The sequence below is a fragment of the Odocoileus virginianus genome, chromosome 3, assembly GCF_023699985.2.
Source record: "Odocoileus virginianus isolate 20LAN1187 ecotype Illinois chromosome 3, Ovbor_1.2, whole genome shotgun sequence".
NCBI classification, from domain to species: domain Eukaryota; kingdom Metazoa; phylum Chordata; class Mammalia; order Artiodactyla; family Cervidae; genus Odocoileus; species Odocoileus virginianus.
Window position 1 is genome coordinate 42,744,142 of NC_069676.1, and position 16,663 is coordinate 42,760,804.

A 16,663-nucleotide genomic window follows, 5' to 3' on the forward strand; every position below is an offset into this window, starting at 1 on the left:
GCGCGGACAAGAGTTCCTGTGGGGGTTAACTGGAAGCTTCCCTGCGAGTGGAGGTCGGTAATACGAGCAGCTGTCGGTCAAACTGGGGCCACTACATAAGGTTGGTTCTGAGCCGCGACAGGGGAGGATCATACTTTGGCAAAAGCTCGAGAAAATGCAAATACTCTAGGGAAGGGGAACCGGGGTGGAAGTTTATCCGACCTGCATCTTAGACGCACCCAGGCCCGAGAACACTTGCTTCTTGTGCTGGATCCTAAAAGGATGCTTGGTGTCACAGGTAGAGACTGCTTGTAAAACGAGACTTCCAAGGAAGTCTTGTAAAATTATAGTTTTCTAAGTTACCTAGTTATCTTAATGTTACATAATCTGTGTTTGACCTCAGATGTCGACATTCATTCCTAAAACAGGGATAAGACGATTCATAAGAACATTTCTTGAACACCTCTTACATGCTTAAATTTTTTTTTCCTGAACTCATAGTAATTCTCTTTAAAAAAAAAAAAAATTCCCTTTCTACACGTCAAAACTCGTAAAAGGCCCTCTTTGGAAAAGCAAATAATTCAAAGGGCTCCACCACAAAATAGAGTGACATACAAGGCACCCCACCTCCCGGAATCTTAATTGTCTAAGAACTAGACATGGGATTCGGATTGAGTGACAGCCTCCAATGAATAAAAAGAATATCACTGGAAGTGCCCAGGCAGCGCTGTTTTCGTTACGGCTTTCATTTTCCTGCTAAAAAAAAAAGTTAAGCGTAAGAGGCCAAATCTCACTTTGCTTCTGAATAAGAGAAAGCGTTATTATTATCCAATAAATTCTAGTCCAGTTGGTCTTACCCCAACATGCACATTAAAATAACACTTAGAAAAAAATAAAAAAATAAAATCACACCTAGAGAGCTTGTTAAAAGGCCCCACCCCCAGAGATCCTGATTTAAATGAGTTAGGGTAAAGAAATTGGTATTTTAAAACATTCTTAAGTGTTTCTATGCTGCGACAGCTTTTATTGAGAGACAGGGGGAAAGAAAGGTAGTCATGGTTTTTGCTTATTACCATAAAAATATTCAAAATTGTCTTTCCTTTTGAAAAGTTATTCAACTATATTATATTTTCTATGAGTATCATAGTGAATCTTATACTGGACCCAGACTTGTAAAGCACATTTATTAAATATTTGTTATTGACTTATAATGTTGGCAAGGATCAAAGCATGAATCAGAGTCCCTGCTCTCAGTGAGCTCACAATCTAGAGCAACTGAGTCTACCCTAAAAAATTATAGCCTTAAAACTATCCTTTCTACAACTAGGTTATGACAGGGTTGGTAACCAGGACAACGTAGGATTCTTGCTTATACAATAAAGCTCTCGGACTTTAATGAAACTTACTTGATTTGATCGAAAGCATTACTTCATTCTGAACCATGAACTGTAGATTTCCAAAACAATTATAATTGCTAAACAAATGACAGATTGTTTTTTAAAGACTTTCTCTTTAGCATTTCACTGTAGGGTAACCCTAACAGTTAGTATGTCTCCATCCTTAGCTATAGCGAAGCTAAGAATTGCTATGCTGCTGCTGCTAAGTCACATCAGTCGTGTCCAACTTTGTGCGACCCCATAGATGGTAGCCCACCAGGCTCCCCTGTCCCTGGGATTCTCCAGGGAAGAATACTGGAGTAGGTTCCTATTTCCTTCTCCAATGCATGAAAGTGAAAAGTGAAAGTGAAGTCGTTCAGTCGTGTCTGACTCTTAGCGACCCCATGGACTGTAGCCTACCAGGCTCCTCCATCCATGGGATTCTCCAGGTAAGAGTACTGGAGTGGGGTGCCATTGCCTTCTCCAAAAGAACTGCTATGGCAGGAAGGAAAAAAAATGAAAATAAGAAAATCACTTTTTGACTTACAGAATTACATTTGTCAAGGGGTATCTATCAAGTATTAGATCTGGCTAACTTGATCACCAAGGCAGTTAATAAAAGCAAGAGAAAGAATTCAGGGATTGAAGAAAGAGAGGTACCAGAAAAGTAGGGGAAATTAACCTTCTCTAGTTCAATGAAAGTATGCCAAACGCCATATTCCTCGTTCTCTCTTCCTGTCACACCTTAGGTTGAGGAATCACCCAAATGGACATAAAGAGCTCAGGGTTCAGCCTGAGAAAGTCTTAAGAACAGAATTGGAGGCGACAGAGGAAGGGAACTCAGTGACTAGAAATAATGTCAGAATTCCAACGGCCAATATCTCTGAGCCCTGGTGGGGGACATTTCAGGCCATTAACTTACTAGTGTTGAAAATCTGAAATAAGTTACTCAGGTTAGATATACAACCCCTATCCACGACTGTATTATCTCTGCATGTCACTGCATGACATGTGAGTCAAATTTTTAGGTTTAACAACCAGTCACCTACACTCCCTTTATACACACACTCTATGATCAAACCCGCGCCTTTCTTGACAAATACAACGGTACGCCAACTGTAGACAAATCCAAGGACTCTGACACAAAGCCTCAAATAAGAGCAGACTCATAAGGAAAAAACAAAATTCCGTAATCCTGTGTGGGGATTGTAAACAAACATTAAGCAATCTGCACACCGTTCTTTCATCTCTGCCCAGTATTGTCAACCCTGGAAACACACTGCAATGCTCATACAGTAATATTTGGTGGCCCTCAGGAAGCATTTCAGAGGATTTCGCTTTGTATGGGCCTCAGCATTCAGCTGAGGAAAACAGAGGTCCCTTCACTTTTCCTCAGATGCCAGATTTGATAAGCCATTGAGCCAACCAGAGGGGAGTTTTAAATCCAAATTATTTGGGGCTCTATTTTAAAGATTTAACAAGCAAGACAAACTACTGCTTCCGACACAAACTGGAGAAAAAAACGAATAAAAGTGCATACCAGCCCTCAGCCCGTAAATTTAACTACCGGGCTGAAAGACTTAGCTGAAAGTTAGATCCAGGCGACGTTCTCACGTGATCTGTCCTAAAGGCGTCATAGGGACACGTGGTTCTAGATACTTCGTCCCCTCCCCCTCGGAGGTGGATTGTTGACAACGCCGCCGGCAGTCACGTGACCTTACGTCATCCCACCTCCTTTTCCTGAAATCTCTGGCCCCGGATGCGTCCCTCTCTTCCCCACCCGGCTGAGCCTAAACTAGTGAAAGAGGGGGAGACGGGTTGGTGTTTCAGTTTCGGTACTTCCTAATCACACCCTCCAGTCTGAGCATAGAGAACAGTAATTGGTCAATTCGTTCAAGGAGACAAAAGAGATAAGGTCTCTGCTGAGGGGATCCCATAATTAGCTCTCCTATGTCCCGTTCCCTTCTCCCCCACCCCTCACTGCATGGTATCGGCGGAGGGCGGAGGGATCTGGAGGCGGCGGAGGGAGACGTCATTGCAGGGTTGTTTGTGCAACCTCGGCGGCGGCGGTGACCCACAGTGATTCGGCCGCCGCGCCGGGGGGTGGGGGGGCTGCTCGGGACTCTTTTCTTTCAGATTGACCGCGGGGCTGCTGGGGAGCATGTCGACCCCGGCCCGGAGGAGGCTTATGCGGGATTTCAAGCGGTAAGGGCCTTCATTTTCGCCTCAATGACGACTCCTCCCCAAATCTACGGGGCTAGGGTGGGGATCCGGGACACCTTCCCCTCTTGACCCTAAGAGGGCCGCTGTGGGCCCAGGGGGACAGACGGAAGCCCAGTTCTAGCTCCGTTTTAGCACTCTTTTTCCTTGGTTGTTCACTTGTCCTACGTAAGAAATGTTGATAGTTTCTCACCGCCACCCTACCCCCACAAAAAAGTAAAAAGATGGCTATGGTCTGTCCTACGATTCCCTGTTGCCCATTGCGGCCAGTTGCCTGATACCTCGCCCTAGCTTTCAAACCTCATCCTTCGCCTCTGCACCCTGCGGCGCCTCTCCTCTCTGCCCTAAGAGCGAGCCCTTGCAGAAGCCTTTCCACCGCTAACTAGCTACACCAGTCAGCTTTGTTCGATGGCCTTGCCGTCTTCTCCGACTGCCAGGGTTGGGGCCAACCCCCGCCTCCCTCCCCATTCTTTCTGCAGTGAGGGTGGGGTCTGATGCGCGAGGGCCGGAGGTTGTTAACCCATCCTCCGAAACCTGACTCTTTCCCCCCCGCCCGCCTGAAAGGACCTTGAGAACTGGCTTAGAGGGCTGGGAGTCGGGCTGGCAAACCCGGCTGCCAGTGCTTTCTGGAACTCAGCTCTGTGGCCTGGTGTATAAAGGCCTATCTATAGCCTCCAAAGTCTGGAAAAATGCCTTCCTGGAGGCTGGCGCTAACCTGATACTCCCTGAGCCTCCTTTGTAAAATAGGGTTTTGTTAGGAGGTGTTAGAATTGATGAGGAGGAAGTGACTCCGCCACCCCCCCACTACAAGTTGTTTTCCTTTGAATGCTTACAGGTACGGAGAAGAAAATGTCCAAGAAAACTTAGCGTTACGCTCCCGTGCGCATTTTTAAGTGTTTTTCTAGGGAGACCTGCCCTGCTTGAGAGAAAAAATCCAGTGTAAAAACTTGGATTGACTTATCAGGAAGTAACCTCTCAGCTTCATTGTAAACCTTTAAATGAGGCACTTGGAAGCCATTGTTTGGGGCTTTGCCCAGTTTGGCCTTGAGTGTATTGGTAACTCAGCCTTTATCTTTGGTGGGCGATATCACGCAGCGTATCTTCCAAGGGTTCTCTTCGTCCTGAGTTGCACTGCTTGAGGTTGACTTAAAGCCATTTTGGGGGTACTAATTCCAAAAATCATATACCACATGACGGTGTGTTTGTGTGTGTATATGTATATTTAGTGTCCCGTTTACTTTTTTCCCCCCTGAGATGACAGTTTTAAAAGGAGATACTCCTTTTGGTGCAAAACTCGGTTTCTACAGCTTGAAACCATAGATTTCAGATTAGCTCCCATGAGTGAAATTCCAATAATTTCGAGGTTCCTAGCCTTTGGTACCCTGATTTCTCATTGCAGTTCTCTGCTTGATTCTGAGTTGAGTGCTTGGCATCTTCGGTAGTTTTCCAAGGGTCTTCGTTTGCAAGAATTTGTGACAGGTGTTGGAAGGTAGCTTTGTATATGATCTGAGAAGTAAAATGCAGTATTGGTGCAGAGCTTTTAAAATAGGGACTGAGGGAAAACCTAGCCAGAGCTCTGCTTACTCTAAAAGCTACTAACTAAAGCGAATGGAATAAAGTAGCTCTACTGTGCAAAACTAGTTTGCTGATTAAACTGGATGCAAGTGTTTTTCAGTCATTTAATGCTTACACTGAGGTGGGGTCTTTTGTGGGGTCTTTATATTTTGTTTGGGAGAGAGTTTTTTTGGTGGCCATGTTGCCCAAGTAGCTTTGGTTAGGACACACACAGCCTTTGCGTGTTTACAACAGCAAAATTGATGGTTGATAAATAGTGTTTTTTTGCACTTGAGGTTTTTCCTTTGTTGTTGTTGTTGTTAAAAGTAGTTCTTGAACAGATATCTTAACCTTGGTGATATTTGAAGAGGGATGACTCCCAAGCCATTTAAAGTAGTATGGTTTATTCCAGCGCAGTACAAGAACAAGAAAATGGATTTAGTTTGTTTCTCAAAGTAGATGGTTCAAAGATATTTGATTGGCCTTCTTAGTGGCCATAATGTTCAACTTTTAAAATTTCTATTCTGGATTTCTAGATTGCAAGAGGACCCACCTGTGGGTGTCAGTGGCGCACCATCTGAAAACAACATCATGCAGTGGAATGCAGTTATATTTGGGTGAGTTGAAAGAAATAACAAATGGTAGGTATGGTGATTCTTTTAAGAAATTTAATGTATAACAGCTAGGAAAGGGAACTGAGGGATGAGGGATCTTACAGAAACTGTAAGGTAAAAAAAAAATCTGATACAGAGTTTTGGCAGTCACGTAAAATTTGATTTTATAATCACTGGGTTTTATTTGATAAAAATATCATTTGAGACTACAGGAGAAAGATAAGTTAGTTTGTACAAAATGTGCCAAGCAAATGTTTAGTATGTATTCTACTAGAACTGTAAAAAGAGTAGGAACCAAAAATATTGATAACTTCCACCATAGTAAGCACTTAAATAAAAAGTGTTTCACAGCTTCATGAGAAATAGCTGAATGGAGCCTTTTAAAGTGCAGTCTTATATTTTACATACAGTATATATTGCACATAGGCTTATTTGTATAAAAGCATTTCTTCATGCTCTTTCTTTGGTTTTCCTGAACTGGATTTTATTTTCTTTCACTCTTTAAAAAAAATTTTTTTTCTTTATTATTTTTTGCTGTGTGTGGATTATCTCTAGTTACAGTGCCCTGACTTCTCATTGCAGTGGCTTCTCTTGTTGCAGAGTGAGGCCTTCGAGCTTCAGTAGTTGCAGCACACGGGCTCGGTAGTTGTGACATGAGGGCCCTAGAGTGCACGGGTTCGGTAGCTGTGGTCCGTGGGCTTAGTTGCTCCTCTGCTTGTGGGATCTTCACAGACCAGGGATCGAACCTGTGTCTCCTGCGTTGGCAGGTGGATTCTTGACCTCTGGACCTCCAGGGAAGTCCCTTTTGTTGCTCTTTTTATACTAGCGTTTTGCACTAAAACTTTAAAGGAACACTTCTGTAAACAGAATTCTGAATTGCCATTGACTCCATTTTAAGAGTCTACTTTGAAAACTAGTGGGGAAAATGAGCGTGGTTCACCCTTCTAAAGTAAAGTGATATTAAATTCACGCTGTTAGCATGCTGCTTTGAGATCTTGAGTGTACCTTGCAAATAATAATTAAACATTACCAATCCAGCTTTGTAAAGCAATTAAAAAAAAGAAGAGCCAACAACAAAAAAAGTAACCTTCATGTTGCTGCTCAGGAAAGATGAGATAGGGATATGGTACAATGAAAAGATGTGGGCAAAAGAAACTGGCATTCTCAAAAAAAAAAAAAAAAACTGGCATTCTTGGTGACATCAGATAAATTTAGTCTAGTTGAACAAGAGCTATTTCTCTTTTGAAAAGCAGGACACTTTGGTATCATAATTGCCTTAAACTAAAGGGTATTGACTTCCATCTTACTGATATATATTGAAAATAGGAATTTTTCTGTTAAGAATACATATATTTACAAAAGGATTAATATTTATAAACTGAATTCTTTTTGTGCAAAAATTATGGCAGGTTTCTTTTGTTTTTTTGTAAAACCATTCTAAAAGGAAAACTTGGAAAATTAAGTTACTATTTATGTCTTGCATTTGTTGTTTTTAGTTGCTCAGTTGTGCCTGACTCTGTGACCCCATGGTCTGTAGCCCGCCAGGCTCCACTATCGTGGAATTCTCTAGGCAAGAATGCTGGAGTGGTTAGCCATTCCCTTCTCCAGGGACTCTTCCCAACCCAGGGATCCAGTCTGGGTCTCCCGCATTGCAGGCAGGTTCTTTACTGTCTGAGCCACCAAGGAAGCCCCCTTTATGTGTATATAAATAAAAATATCACCAGGGCTAAGGTGATATTAAATTAACAAATACTCCACAAATTATCAGAATGAGCTCCTCTTTCTCTTGTTTGAGTTTATCCTTTCCACTCTTTGAAAATCAGGAAAAAGCAGAAATAAAAACTTTTTTTAATCAGAAATCTTCTTGTTTTCAGACCAGAAGGGACACCCTTTGAAGATGGTAAGTCATTCTCAATATGTTTTCCATAGTATTAAGAGGCTTCTTTTAAGTAGAAAATTATAACACCAATCTATCTAGTTAAGGCTGTTTTCTGTTAATAATAGATCAGATTAAAACTAAATAATGCTACTGAGAACTTATAGTTTACAAAGAACTTCCTTCCCATGTCAGCTTGATCACCTTCATTGTTAGTTCATTCTGTTACTTTTATATTGGCTCTTGAACTCTGGCCTACGTGGTGGGGTCTGTGTTGAGAATAGTTTTAAATTTAAATGACCTCAAAGCGTGCTAAAGGTGTCCCTGAGGTAGACATCAGAAGAGTAATAGTCATGCATTTTTAACTTTATGTATGTTGATCAGTGCTCTTAATTGTGTGTAACTACCAGTAGTTTCACTTAACAGCTAGCTTTTGACACCTGTAAATAGTTAGCATTCTACAGAATCTTTTGCATCTTAAATTCAGTATTTGACCAAGAGCCAGAAAAAGGGAAAACTTGTTCTAATGTGTATTTATAGTTGAACTTATTAAATTGATTTTAACCGGGTAAAGTTTCCCTAATATAGCGTGAATTTTTAAAATGTGTTAAATAGATTTGTCTTAGCACAGTGGCCCCAGAATTAACCCATCAAGGTTATTTATACAAATAATGATTGCAGAAGTATTTTGAAGGAGAAAACCTGAATGTTCAGTAGAAGAAATGGTTAAGCAAAGTATTAAATATCTAGACTGTAGAATATTATGTACCTATTAAAGAATAAGGTAGATCTGGTTGTATGTCTGAGGAGACAAAAGTTGCAGAATATATATTATAATACCACAGTTTCACTGACTAGCATACATGCAAGTGTGTGCATGTGTGTGTGTTTAAAGGCCTGTATACCATACTGCTATCAATGGTTACCTCTAGATGGGGATGGGGGTGGGGGTGGGGGGGGGTGGGTAAGGAGTTGAAGAGAGGTGCTCAAGGGGTTCAGCTTTTTACTCTATACCAAGGATTCTCGAGGGTGGTCCACAAACTCAGGAAAAAAGTTTCCTGAGACCTTTTCAGGGATTTCCTGTGATCAAAACTGTCTTCATGGCAATAGTAAGTCTGTTTTTAACCTTTTTTATTATATTAACAGCACTGATGGTACAAAAGCATTAGTGACTAAAACTGGCCCTAAGCAATTTAGTGCCTTGGCACATACCAAGACAGTGGCACCAAACTGTGCTGGGAGTCGTATTTTTTGCCTTTTTTTTAATAAAAGATGTCAGTTTCACTTTAAAAAGTTTTGAAGAAAAAGTGGGAATGACTAATACTGCTAAATTATGACCATTGAGTATGCTGCTTTCTGATATTCTGCTTGATGAAGTTGGAAGTATGCATACAGCACTTCTCTTGCATACCAGTTTGGTGGTTTGAGGGAAAGCAGATTCTGCAATTGTTTGAGTTGCAATTTGAATTACTGCTTTTTTCATGGAACATTTTTACTTGAAAGAATGACTGACAAATTCTGGTTATTTAGATTTGAGTATGTATTTGGTTGCCATATTCTTAGTGAAAGTGTCAGTTGCTCAGTCATGTCTGACTCTTGGTGACTCCATGGACTGTGGCTCGCCAGTCTCCTTTGTCCATGGAATTCTCTAGGCAAGAATACTGGAGTGGATAGCCATTCCCTTTTCCAGGGGGTCTTCCCGAGCCAGGGATCAAACCTGTGTATCCCACATTGCAGACAGATTCTTTACCATCTGAGCCACCAGGGAAGATTTTAAGTTAAGTTGAGGAAAGTGATTGACAGGATTTGTTGCTGCTGATAAATTATGGTTTCCCAACTCTTTTTTTCTCTGATGAGATTAGCAGATGGTATCACTGGTTGTGACTTTGTTTTTGATGGTATATCTCTCTCTCTTTAGTCGCTAAGTCATGTCTGACTCTTGGACCCCATGTACTGTACCCTGCCAGTCTCCTCTGTCCTTGGTATTCTCCAGGCAAGAATACTGGAGTGGGTTGCCATTTCCTTCTCCAGGTCATCTTCCCGACCTGGGAATTGAACCCAGGTCTGCATTGCAGGCAGATTATTGACTGACTGAGCTATGAGGGAAGCCCTGGTGTATACAGTTATATACAAAATAAAATATGACAACACTTAGATGATTTGGATAACTCAGTGAACTGGTATTTTCCAAATGGCCAGTGCGTTAGAATATTATGGATGGATAAAAGATACATGCAATGTGCAATAGTCATTAATATAAATGATGCAAAAAGTTTATATGGCTTCAAATTATGTTGCAGCTAACCTTTAAAAACTTTACCATTTCTTTTATGTAATATCAAAAAAGAATATCTACCTTTATCTGAAAAGGCTGTGAAAATACTCCTTCCTTTTTCCTTTACATATTTGGAAGAGGCCTGATTTTCTTCATGTATCTCAACCAGAACAGCATGTTGCACAGATTGAATGCAGAGGCACCTGAGAGAAAACAGCACCTGAGCTGTTTTCTATTAAGCTAATCATTTAAGAGATTTGCAGATAAATAGTGCTACACTTCTCACTAACTTGGTGGGGGAAATATAGTTATTTTCATTAAATGTTACTTAGGTTAATGTGTAATGAGTTTACAGTTAAGTATTTTAAGATTTCCTTGAGTAATCATTTCTAATACAACAAGTATCAACAGTTGTAGCACATGATGTGCTGGAGACAGTTTATACCAATTGTGAGAATGGATTGTTTAAAAATTAGGGGAATTTTTTTTTAATTAGGGGAATTTTTACCAACCAAAAAGTTGAAGTATTTTTAAATGCCATATATGGAAATGCCATAAAATGGTGTGCTGTTGCATGCATCTCTTCCCATCTTCACGTTCAGTGACCTCACATTTGAAGCTTGGTATGATTGGGAGTAAGAGTATAAAGAGGTCCAGAGACCCCATAAATATGAAGAAAGCAAGCTTAAAGCTATTTCATATTTGTGTTTACCTGAAATGTTTACAATGTACATTTTGTAATGAAGGAAAATTAAAAGTAAATGTAAAAATATATAACATTAGGTATTAAAAATATATTAGGTTACAAGGCTCTTTGCTAATGAACTATACATTTCATAGAACTTCTTAATATATCAGAATGTGAATTAAATATCACCTTTGATTTTGTTTGTATCTTTGGCCTCCCTAATCCCAAATTTCCAAACAACAAAAATTTTAAAGAGGTAGAGATTATATATTGAATATATGAATAGTGAAAATAGAATGTTAAATATTTTACTAAACACATGCCTCTGATCTTGGTAGACTGAAGTCATGAGTTTAGAATTTAGGTTGAGTTTTTTTTTTGTTTGTTTGTTTTTTTAATTGATAAAATAAGGAGAGAAGCTTGTGGAGACATCTTGAATAGTTTAAACTTTTATTGACTTCATTAGGAATAGGCTTCAACTTACTGAGTAAGCCCACGGTGGGCTTACTATTGGAGCACCTATCCAGCCTTCAGGTATATTTCCTCAAAGTAAAACATCTCTGGATAGTGAATAAACACATAAAACTATATTTTAATGGTGGTTGTGTCTGCTAAATAGATTGGTAATTTGAGTTGAGAGCTCTTTGTACACTGAACAGATTCACTTTGTTACAAATGCATAATTTTTTTTTTTTAATGCCTGTCTCTTGGCCAGCAAATAATGATTTAGGCTGACCAAAAATGTACCATATTGGTTTATAACCAACAGTAGACAGTTACACTAATGCTTACTGATTCTTGACATACTTAAATGATGGGAACAGAAAAGACTGTTTCACATTAGTGGCCATACCTCCAGTCTGAGTCCTTTGTCATATGATGGTTAGCCCCTCTCAAAATCATTTGGCACCTCCTTCTAAGTTATAGTGAATTATCTGTAGTTACTCAAATGTGCATTTAAAAGTTTGGTAGCTAGGGCAAAATTGCCTGCCAAAAATATGACCGTGTTCTCACCAGTAGTATATGTTAAGTGCTTGTACCCCCAAATGCTTGCCAATGTTGTATATTATCAATACATAAATAGAAGTATATTTAGTATGTTTTATATACTAAACCAAAATTGACATTAATTTTTGTGTGGTTGTGCAAAAGCCAGCGTGGGGTTGGGAATTCATTGGTGACAAGATAGAAAAGTTATACTTGTCATTACTGTAATTATTTTGGTTTGTTTTCTATCTAGGTACTTTTAAACTAGTAATAGAATTTTCTGAAGAATATCCAAATAAACCACCAACTGTTAGGTTTTTATCCAAAATGTTTCATCCAAATGGTAAGTAGCATTTTATTAGCTTTTGCAAATGATAGGAGGAAGAAAGAGTTGTTTCATCCTTTTAGGTGTTGCCCATGCTTTTCATTATTAGGGCCCACCTCTCTATGTTGCTTCCATGTCATTATTAACCATACTTTTTTAGTCTGGAATCTTACCAAGGTTCCTGATTTGAGGAAAGTTTTGTTTTAATAATTTCTGATTTTTAAAAGTAATATCTATTTGTCAGAATGTGAAAGATACTAAAAAGAATTTGTAGCTTAAAGTTTAGCTGTAAAACTACACACAAATTTTCAAAATTGAGATCATGTTATATGTAAAATTGAGTAAATATCCTTTTTCTTTTTTGGGGGGGGGGGGGCTGAGCTGTGTGGCATGTCGGATCTTAGTTTCCTAACCAGGGATGGAACCTGTGCCCCCTGCATAGGGAGGGTGGAGTCTTAACCACTGGATCACCAGGGAGGTCCTTTGGTTATTTTTGTTATACCTCCATATTAATAGCATGGTTTCCCTTTTTTTCCACTATGAGTGGAAAACTTCATTAACTTCCCAGTTTACTTTTTTAAAAAAATCTTTATTATTAAAAGATTCACATACTGTGCTATTCACCCATTTAAGTTGTACAATTCAATGGTTTTTAGTATCTCGACTGAGTTGTATAGTCATCACCATAATCAATTTTAGAACATTTTTATCACTCCCAAAAAAATCCCATTCCTGTTAGCAGTCACTCCCCATTCCTGTCCCCCTGCCTCCCTGCTTCCCAGCCATAGGCAACCACTGGTTTATTTTCTCTATGTAGGTTTGCTTATTCTGGACATTGCATATAAATGGAGTCATATGATATATGTGTCATATAATATATGTGGCCCTTGGTAATTGATATCTTTCAGCTGACGTAGTTTTCAGGTTCATCTCTTGTAACACATAACTGTACTTCATTTTATAGCTGAATTATAATCCATTGTACGAATAGACTACATTTTGTTAATCAGTTGATGGGATGTTTGGTTTCTAATTTACTTTTGGATTACTTCTCAAAAATAGTTACTAGTTCAAAACTTTAAAATGATTTTGCATTTTTATGGGTTTTACAGAGGTGATGATTTTTGCTCTGAACTTACTAAGTTTGATGTTCCTCTGGGGTACACAGTAAGCAATTGACTATGCTGCTTTAAAGCTGAGAGTTAAATCTGGTCTAATGCTAACAATTGGAATTACCTAGCACATAGATACTAATTGAGGCCATGAATAAAGTTGCCCCCAGAGGTTGTGTAAAGGGTATAGACGGAAGAAGACCAAGGATAGAGCCCTGAAGAATGACAGTATTAAGTGTAATTTACCTCGTCTCCCCAAAAAGGCCTCACTTACTCCTGTTTTGATGTAGAGTGATCAGACTTGTTCTGTGAAGCCTTCCACAATTTGATAGTGTCGATAATATTTAAATGCACTTATTCTTTGTCAACACAGTGATTCTATTTTTGTAAATTTATTGTACATATACATAATCTAGCAAGTGGATAAACATTTATGTTCATTGTTTGTATTCTCACATAGTCAGTTCAAGAGGGGGAAAAAAATCCACTCTCAAATGTTAGACTTTTAATACAGTAATCACTTGATTCTTACTTTTATTATGAGAGGAATGCATACTTATTGGAAAAACAAAGTACAAGGGAAGGTAAATAAGATCCTTCATAATCCTGCTATTTACAGATATTTGCATTTTGGCATTAAGTCTTACAAATGTTTTTGTGACTGCCTGTACTTCAAATTAAAGTATTTGTAAATGATTCTTTACAAGAAATGGAGTTATATAAGTAATTGGAAACTTATTAATGTAATATATTAGGGATGTCGTTCTACATTAATTAATATATGGTAGATGTGTATCATTTCTGGCAGCAGTATTGGTATGTGCCATTAATAATATACTGTTATTTAGCCAGTTCCCTCACTGTGGACCACAAATTGTTTGCAGTTTTTTCACTTCTGTAAAGAGTATTATAGAGAACATGCTGTAAATAAAACTTTGCATGTGCATCATTCTTATTTTTAAAGTAGAATTGCTATTTCAAAAAATAAGCTCCCCTCCAAGAGCTTTATTTAGGAATATTTAGAAGTATGGAATTTAAACAGATTTGCTGTATGTTATTGGAGAAGGAAATGGCAACCCACTCCAGTGTTCTTGCCTGGAGAATCCCAGGGACGGCGGAGCCTGGTGGGCTGCCGTGTGTGGGGGTCGCACAGAGTCGGACTCGACTGAAGCGACTTAGCAGCAGCAGCTATATTATGTGTTGAAAAAATTTAACTCTCACTCAGCCTCCTCATCAAAAGGTATGTTGTAAAGAGTCCTTAGTTTGAGACTGATTTTCCTGTGAGACAGAAAGTTTTAGTTATAAACCAATGTTCAAGACTTCTGACTGAGCCAAGCATTCTGTTTGTGGTTAAAAAAAAAATTACTGTTTAATTATTAAATATGATCAAGTTAACATGTAACCAATTGTAGTGTTGTCTTTGCAGTGTATGCTGATGGTAGCATATGTTTAGATATCCTTCAGAATAGATGGAGTCCAACATACGATGTATCTTCTATCTTAACATCAATTCAGGTAAGCATGTGTTAGAATGCATCTTAATTTTTCAAGATTCTGTGGAATATAATTGACTCTTTTAGATCAATTTAAAGGCCAAGTAAACAAACTAACCTTCCCAGCACTAAGGTTACCAGTGGCAGACCTCATACAAAATCCTCAGGATTTTCATACAACTGATCTGCGTTTTGATTAGTGACCATGTTGGATCAAATCCATGATAATTTTCCTGATAAAATTAAAGTATAAATTGTTCTCACAGATCAAGTGATTTTGTTTTGTTTCTTCGGGTTTTGTTTTGTTTTGTTTCTGCTGCATCTTGAAGCCTTGGGGTCTTAGTTCCCCAACCAAAGATAGAACTTGTGCCCCCTGTGGTGCAAGTGCAGAGTCATAACCACTGGACCACCAGGAAATTCCCTCACAGGTCAGATATTCATGCCTAGAAAGCATAGCCAGAGGTTATGGGAAAAGATGAAAAAATTTTGGGGAGAGAGAAAGATAATTGTTTAATAAAAACATAGAGACATCAAGAAACTGCAGTGCAGAAACGCATCATTTTGCCCCATCCAAGAAATGCTGTCTCAAAGGAAAGTAATGTAACTATCCACCAAAGCACTCTGGCAGAATATTTCAGAGTTGACCTTGAATGACAGTTTAGGGGGAAGGTTTGGGGTGGAGTCAAGTTTTAGTTACATGCATTTGAGAGGAGCAGATGTGATGTTTTGGTTTGTGGCCTTCAAGTTTTTCTGTCACACTTCTGTTTTAATTTGAGTCATAAACAGTACTTTCAGCCTTCCTGTTATTAATATATTCCCTTGCTCCTAGGTTTGTATGTTTTGTTGATTAAAGGAAATAAGGTATACTACCCAACTTACTGTCAGGAATTTGCAAACCTATCACAATAATAGAGTTTAACTTTGGAAAATGTTAGTTGCTGAGCTATTTTATAGACATTGTATATTAACCAAGTCAAATTGTTTAGTTCCCGTTTAATAGCGCAGTATGCTGAAAAATACATGTTCTTTTCCAGTTTCTTTGAAATTAGAGGTCTTAAAAAAAAAAAAAAGAAATTAGAGGTCTTAAGGCAATTGAGAGCTGCCTGTTTTGAAAACTTAAGTTTTGTAGCAATAGGAAACTTCTTCCTGTATTTATCAAACTATTTCTGAAAGTTTTTAGATCTGAAAATACATGAGACATACTAATTGCTTTCATTAAGTAATTTGTTTTCTATAACTTTTGTGCCCCATATCTGACCCATGTTAATATAAAAAAATAACTCTCCATATGTGTTTTTTCCTCTCTCTTTCCTTCTAGTCTCTGCTGGATGAACCGAATCCAAATAGTCCAGCCAATAGTCAGGCAGCACAGCTTTATCAGGAAAACAAACGAGAATATGAGAAAAGAGTTTCGGCCATTGTTGAACAAAGCTGGAATGATTCATAATAGACAACTGGTCTGTTAATCTTTTTCATCATTGTTGTGTATAATTTACCTCTCAGTAGAAAGGCTAACAAATTTTAAGTGCCACAGGTTTTAAGGATTCTGCAGAAAAAAAGTCCTTCAGTTTAGAACCTACAAAAGCTTGTGTATCTTGATTAATGTACTTTTTATTGCATGGTGTGAACTAAGTTATTGCTTACATAAATTTGTAATATATCCTGTTTGTATTTTTTTCCAAGTGTATAATGTTGGTGTGGAGTTTTCATGACAGAATATACACATTTTGTAAATCTGTACTTTTTTCAAATATTGAATGCCTTATTTTTGAATTCTTTAGATTTTTAAATTGGAGAAAAGCACTTAAAGTTTTTTATATATGAATATTACATGTAAAGCTGTTAAAATACATACTTCAGTGCAAGAGACTTTGTCACTTATTTCCTTATCTAAGTAGGAGGGGTTAATAAGTCTCTAGCTCTCTATCAATTGATAGTTTCATTTCCAATTTCAAAAGAACAGATTTATATTTTATCAAGAAATTCAGATTTGATTCTAAATACCAATTATAATCTCAAACTTTATTTTGAATGTACCTTTATTAGTTTTAGTTGAGCAATTATAACTGGTTTGATTCTGTCCAACTCTGTATTTAGGCCACTTATTACTGTTTCTTCATGCACTACTTACTGCTAAAGTGTACCCTTTGATTTCACAATTCGC

At 38.3% G+C, this 16,663-nt stretch overlaps 2 protein-coding genes across 3 annotated transcripts in view; one reads left to right on the forward strand and one right to left on the reverse strand.

The window, feature by feature from the left end:
* Positions 1 to 3,545, reverse strand: part of CDKL3 (cyclin dependent kinase like 3) — a 77,391-nt gene extending 73,846 nt beyond the window's left edge. The window contains exon 1 of the mRNA XM_070465369.1: positions 2,896 to 3,545. The gene's annotated coding sequence lies outside the window, so the exon portion shown is untranslated. The remainder of the gene's footprint in view (positions 1 to 2,895) is intronic.
* UBE2B (ubiquitin conjugating enzyme E2 B) lies at positions 8 to 16,368 on the forward strand. 2 transcript variants are annotated; one of them, XM_020908056.2, is made up of 7 exons: positions 8 to 100; positions 3,492 to 3,560; positions 5,666 to 5,746; positions 7,618 to 7,643; positions 11,823 to 11,912; positions 14,433 to 14,521; positions 15,818 to 16,368. In XM_020908056.2, the coding sequence occupies exons 2-7, from the start codon at positions 3,517 to 3,519 to the stop codon at positions 15,944 to 15,946; spliced, it is 459 nt and encodes a 152-aa protein (XP_020763715.1). In that variant the 5' UTR covers positions 8 to 100; positions 3,492 to 3,516; the 3' UTR covers positions 15,947 to 16,368. The 2 variants fall into 2 exon arrangements, with proteins under 2 accessions (XP_020763715.1, XP_020763717.1); XM_020908058.2 differs by having other exon boundaries at positions 35 to 53.
* The last annotated feature ends 295 nt before the right edge of the window (positions 16,369 to 16,663 follow it).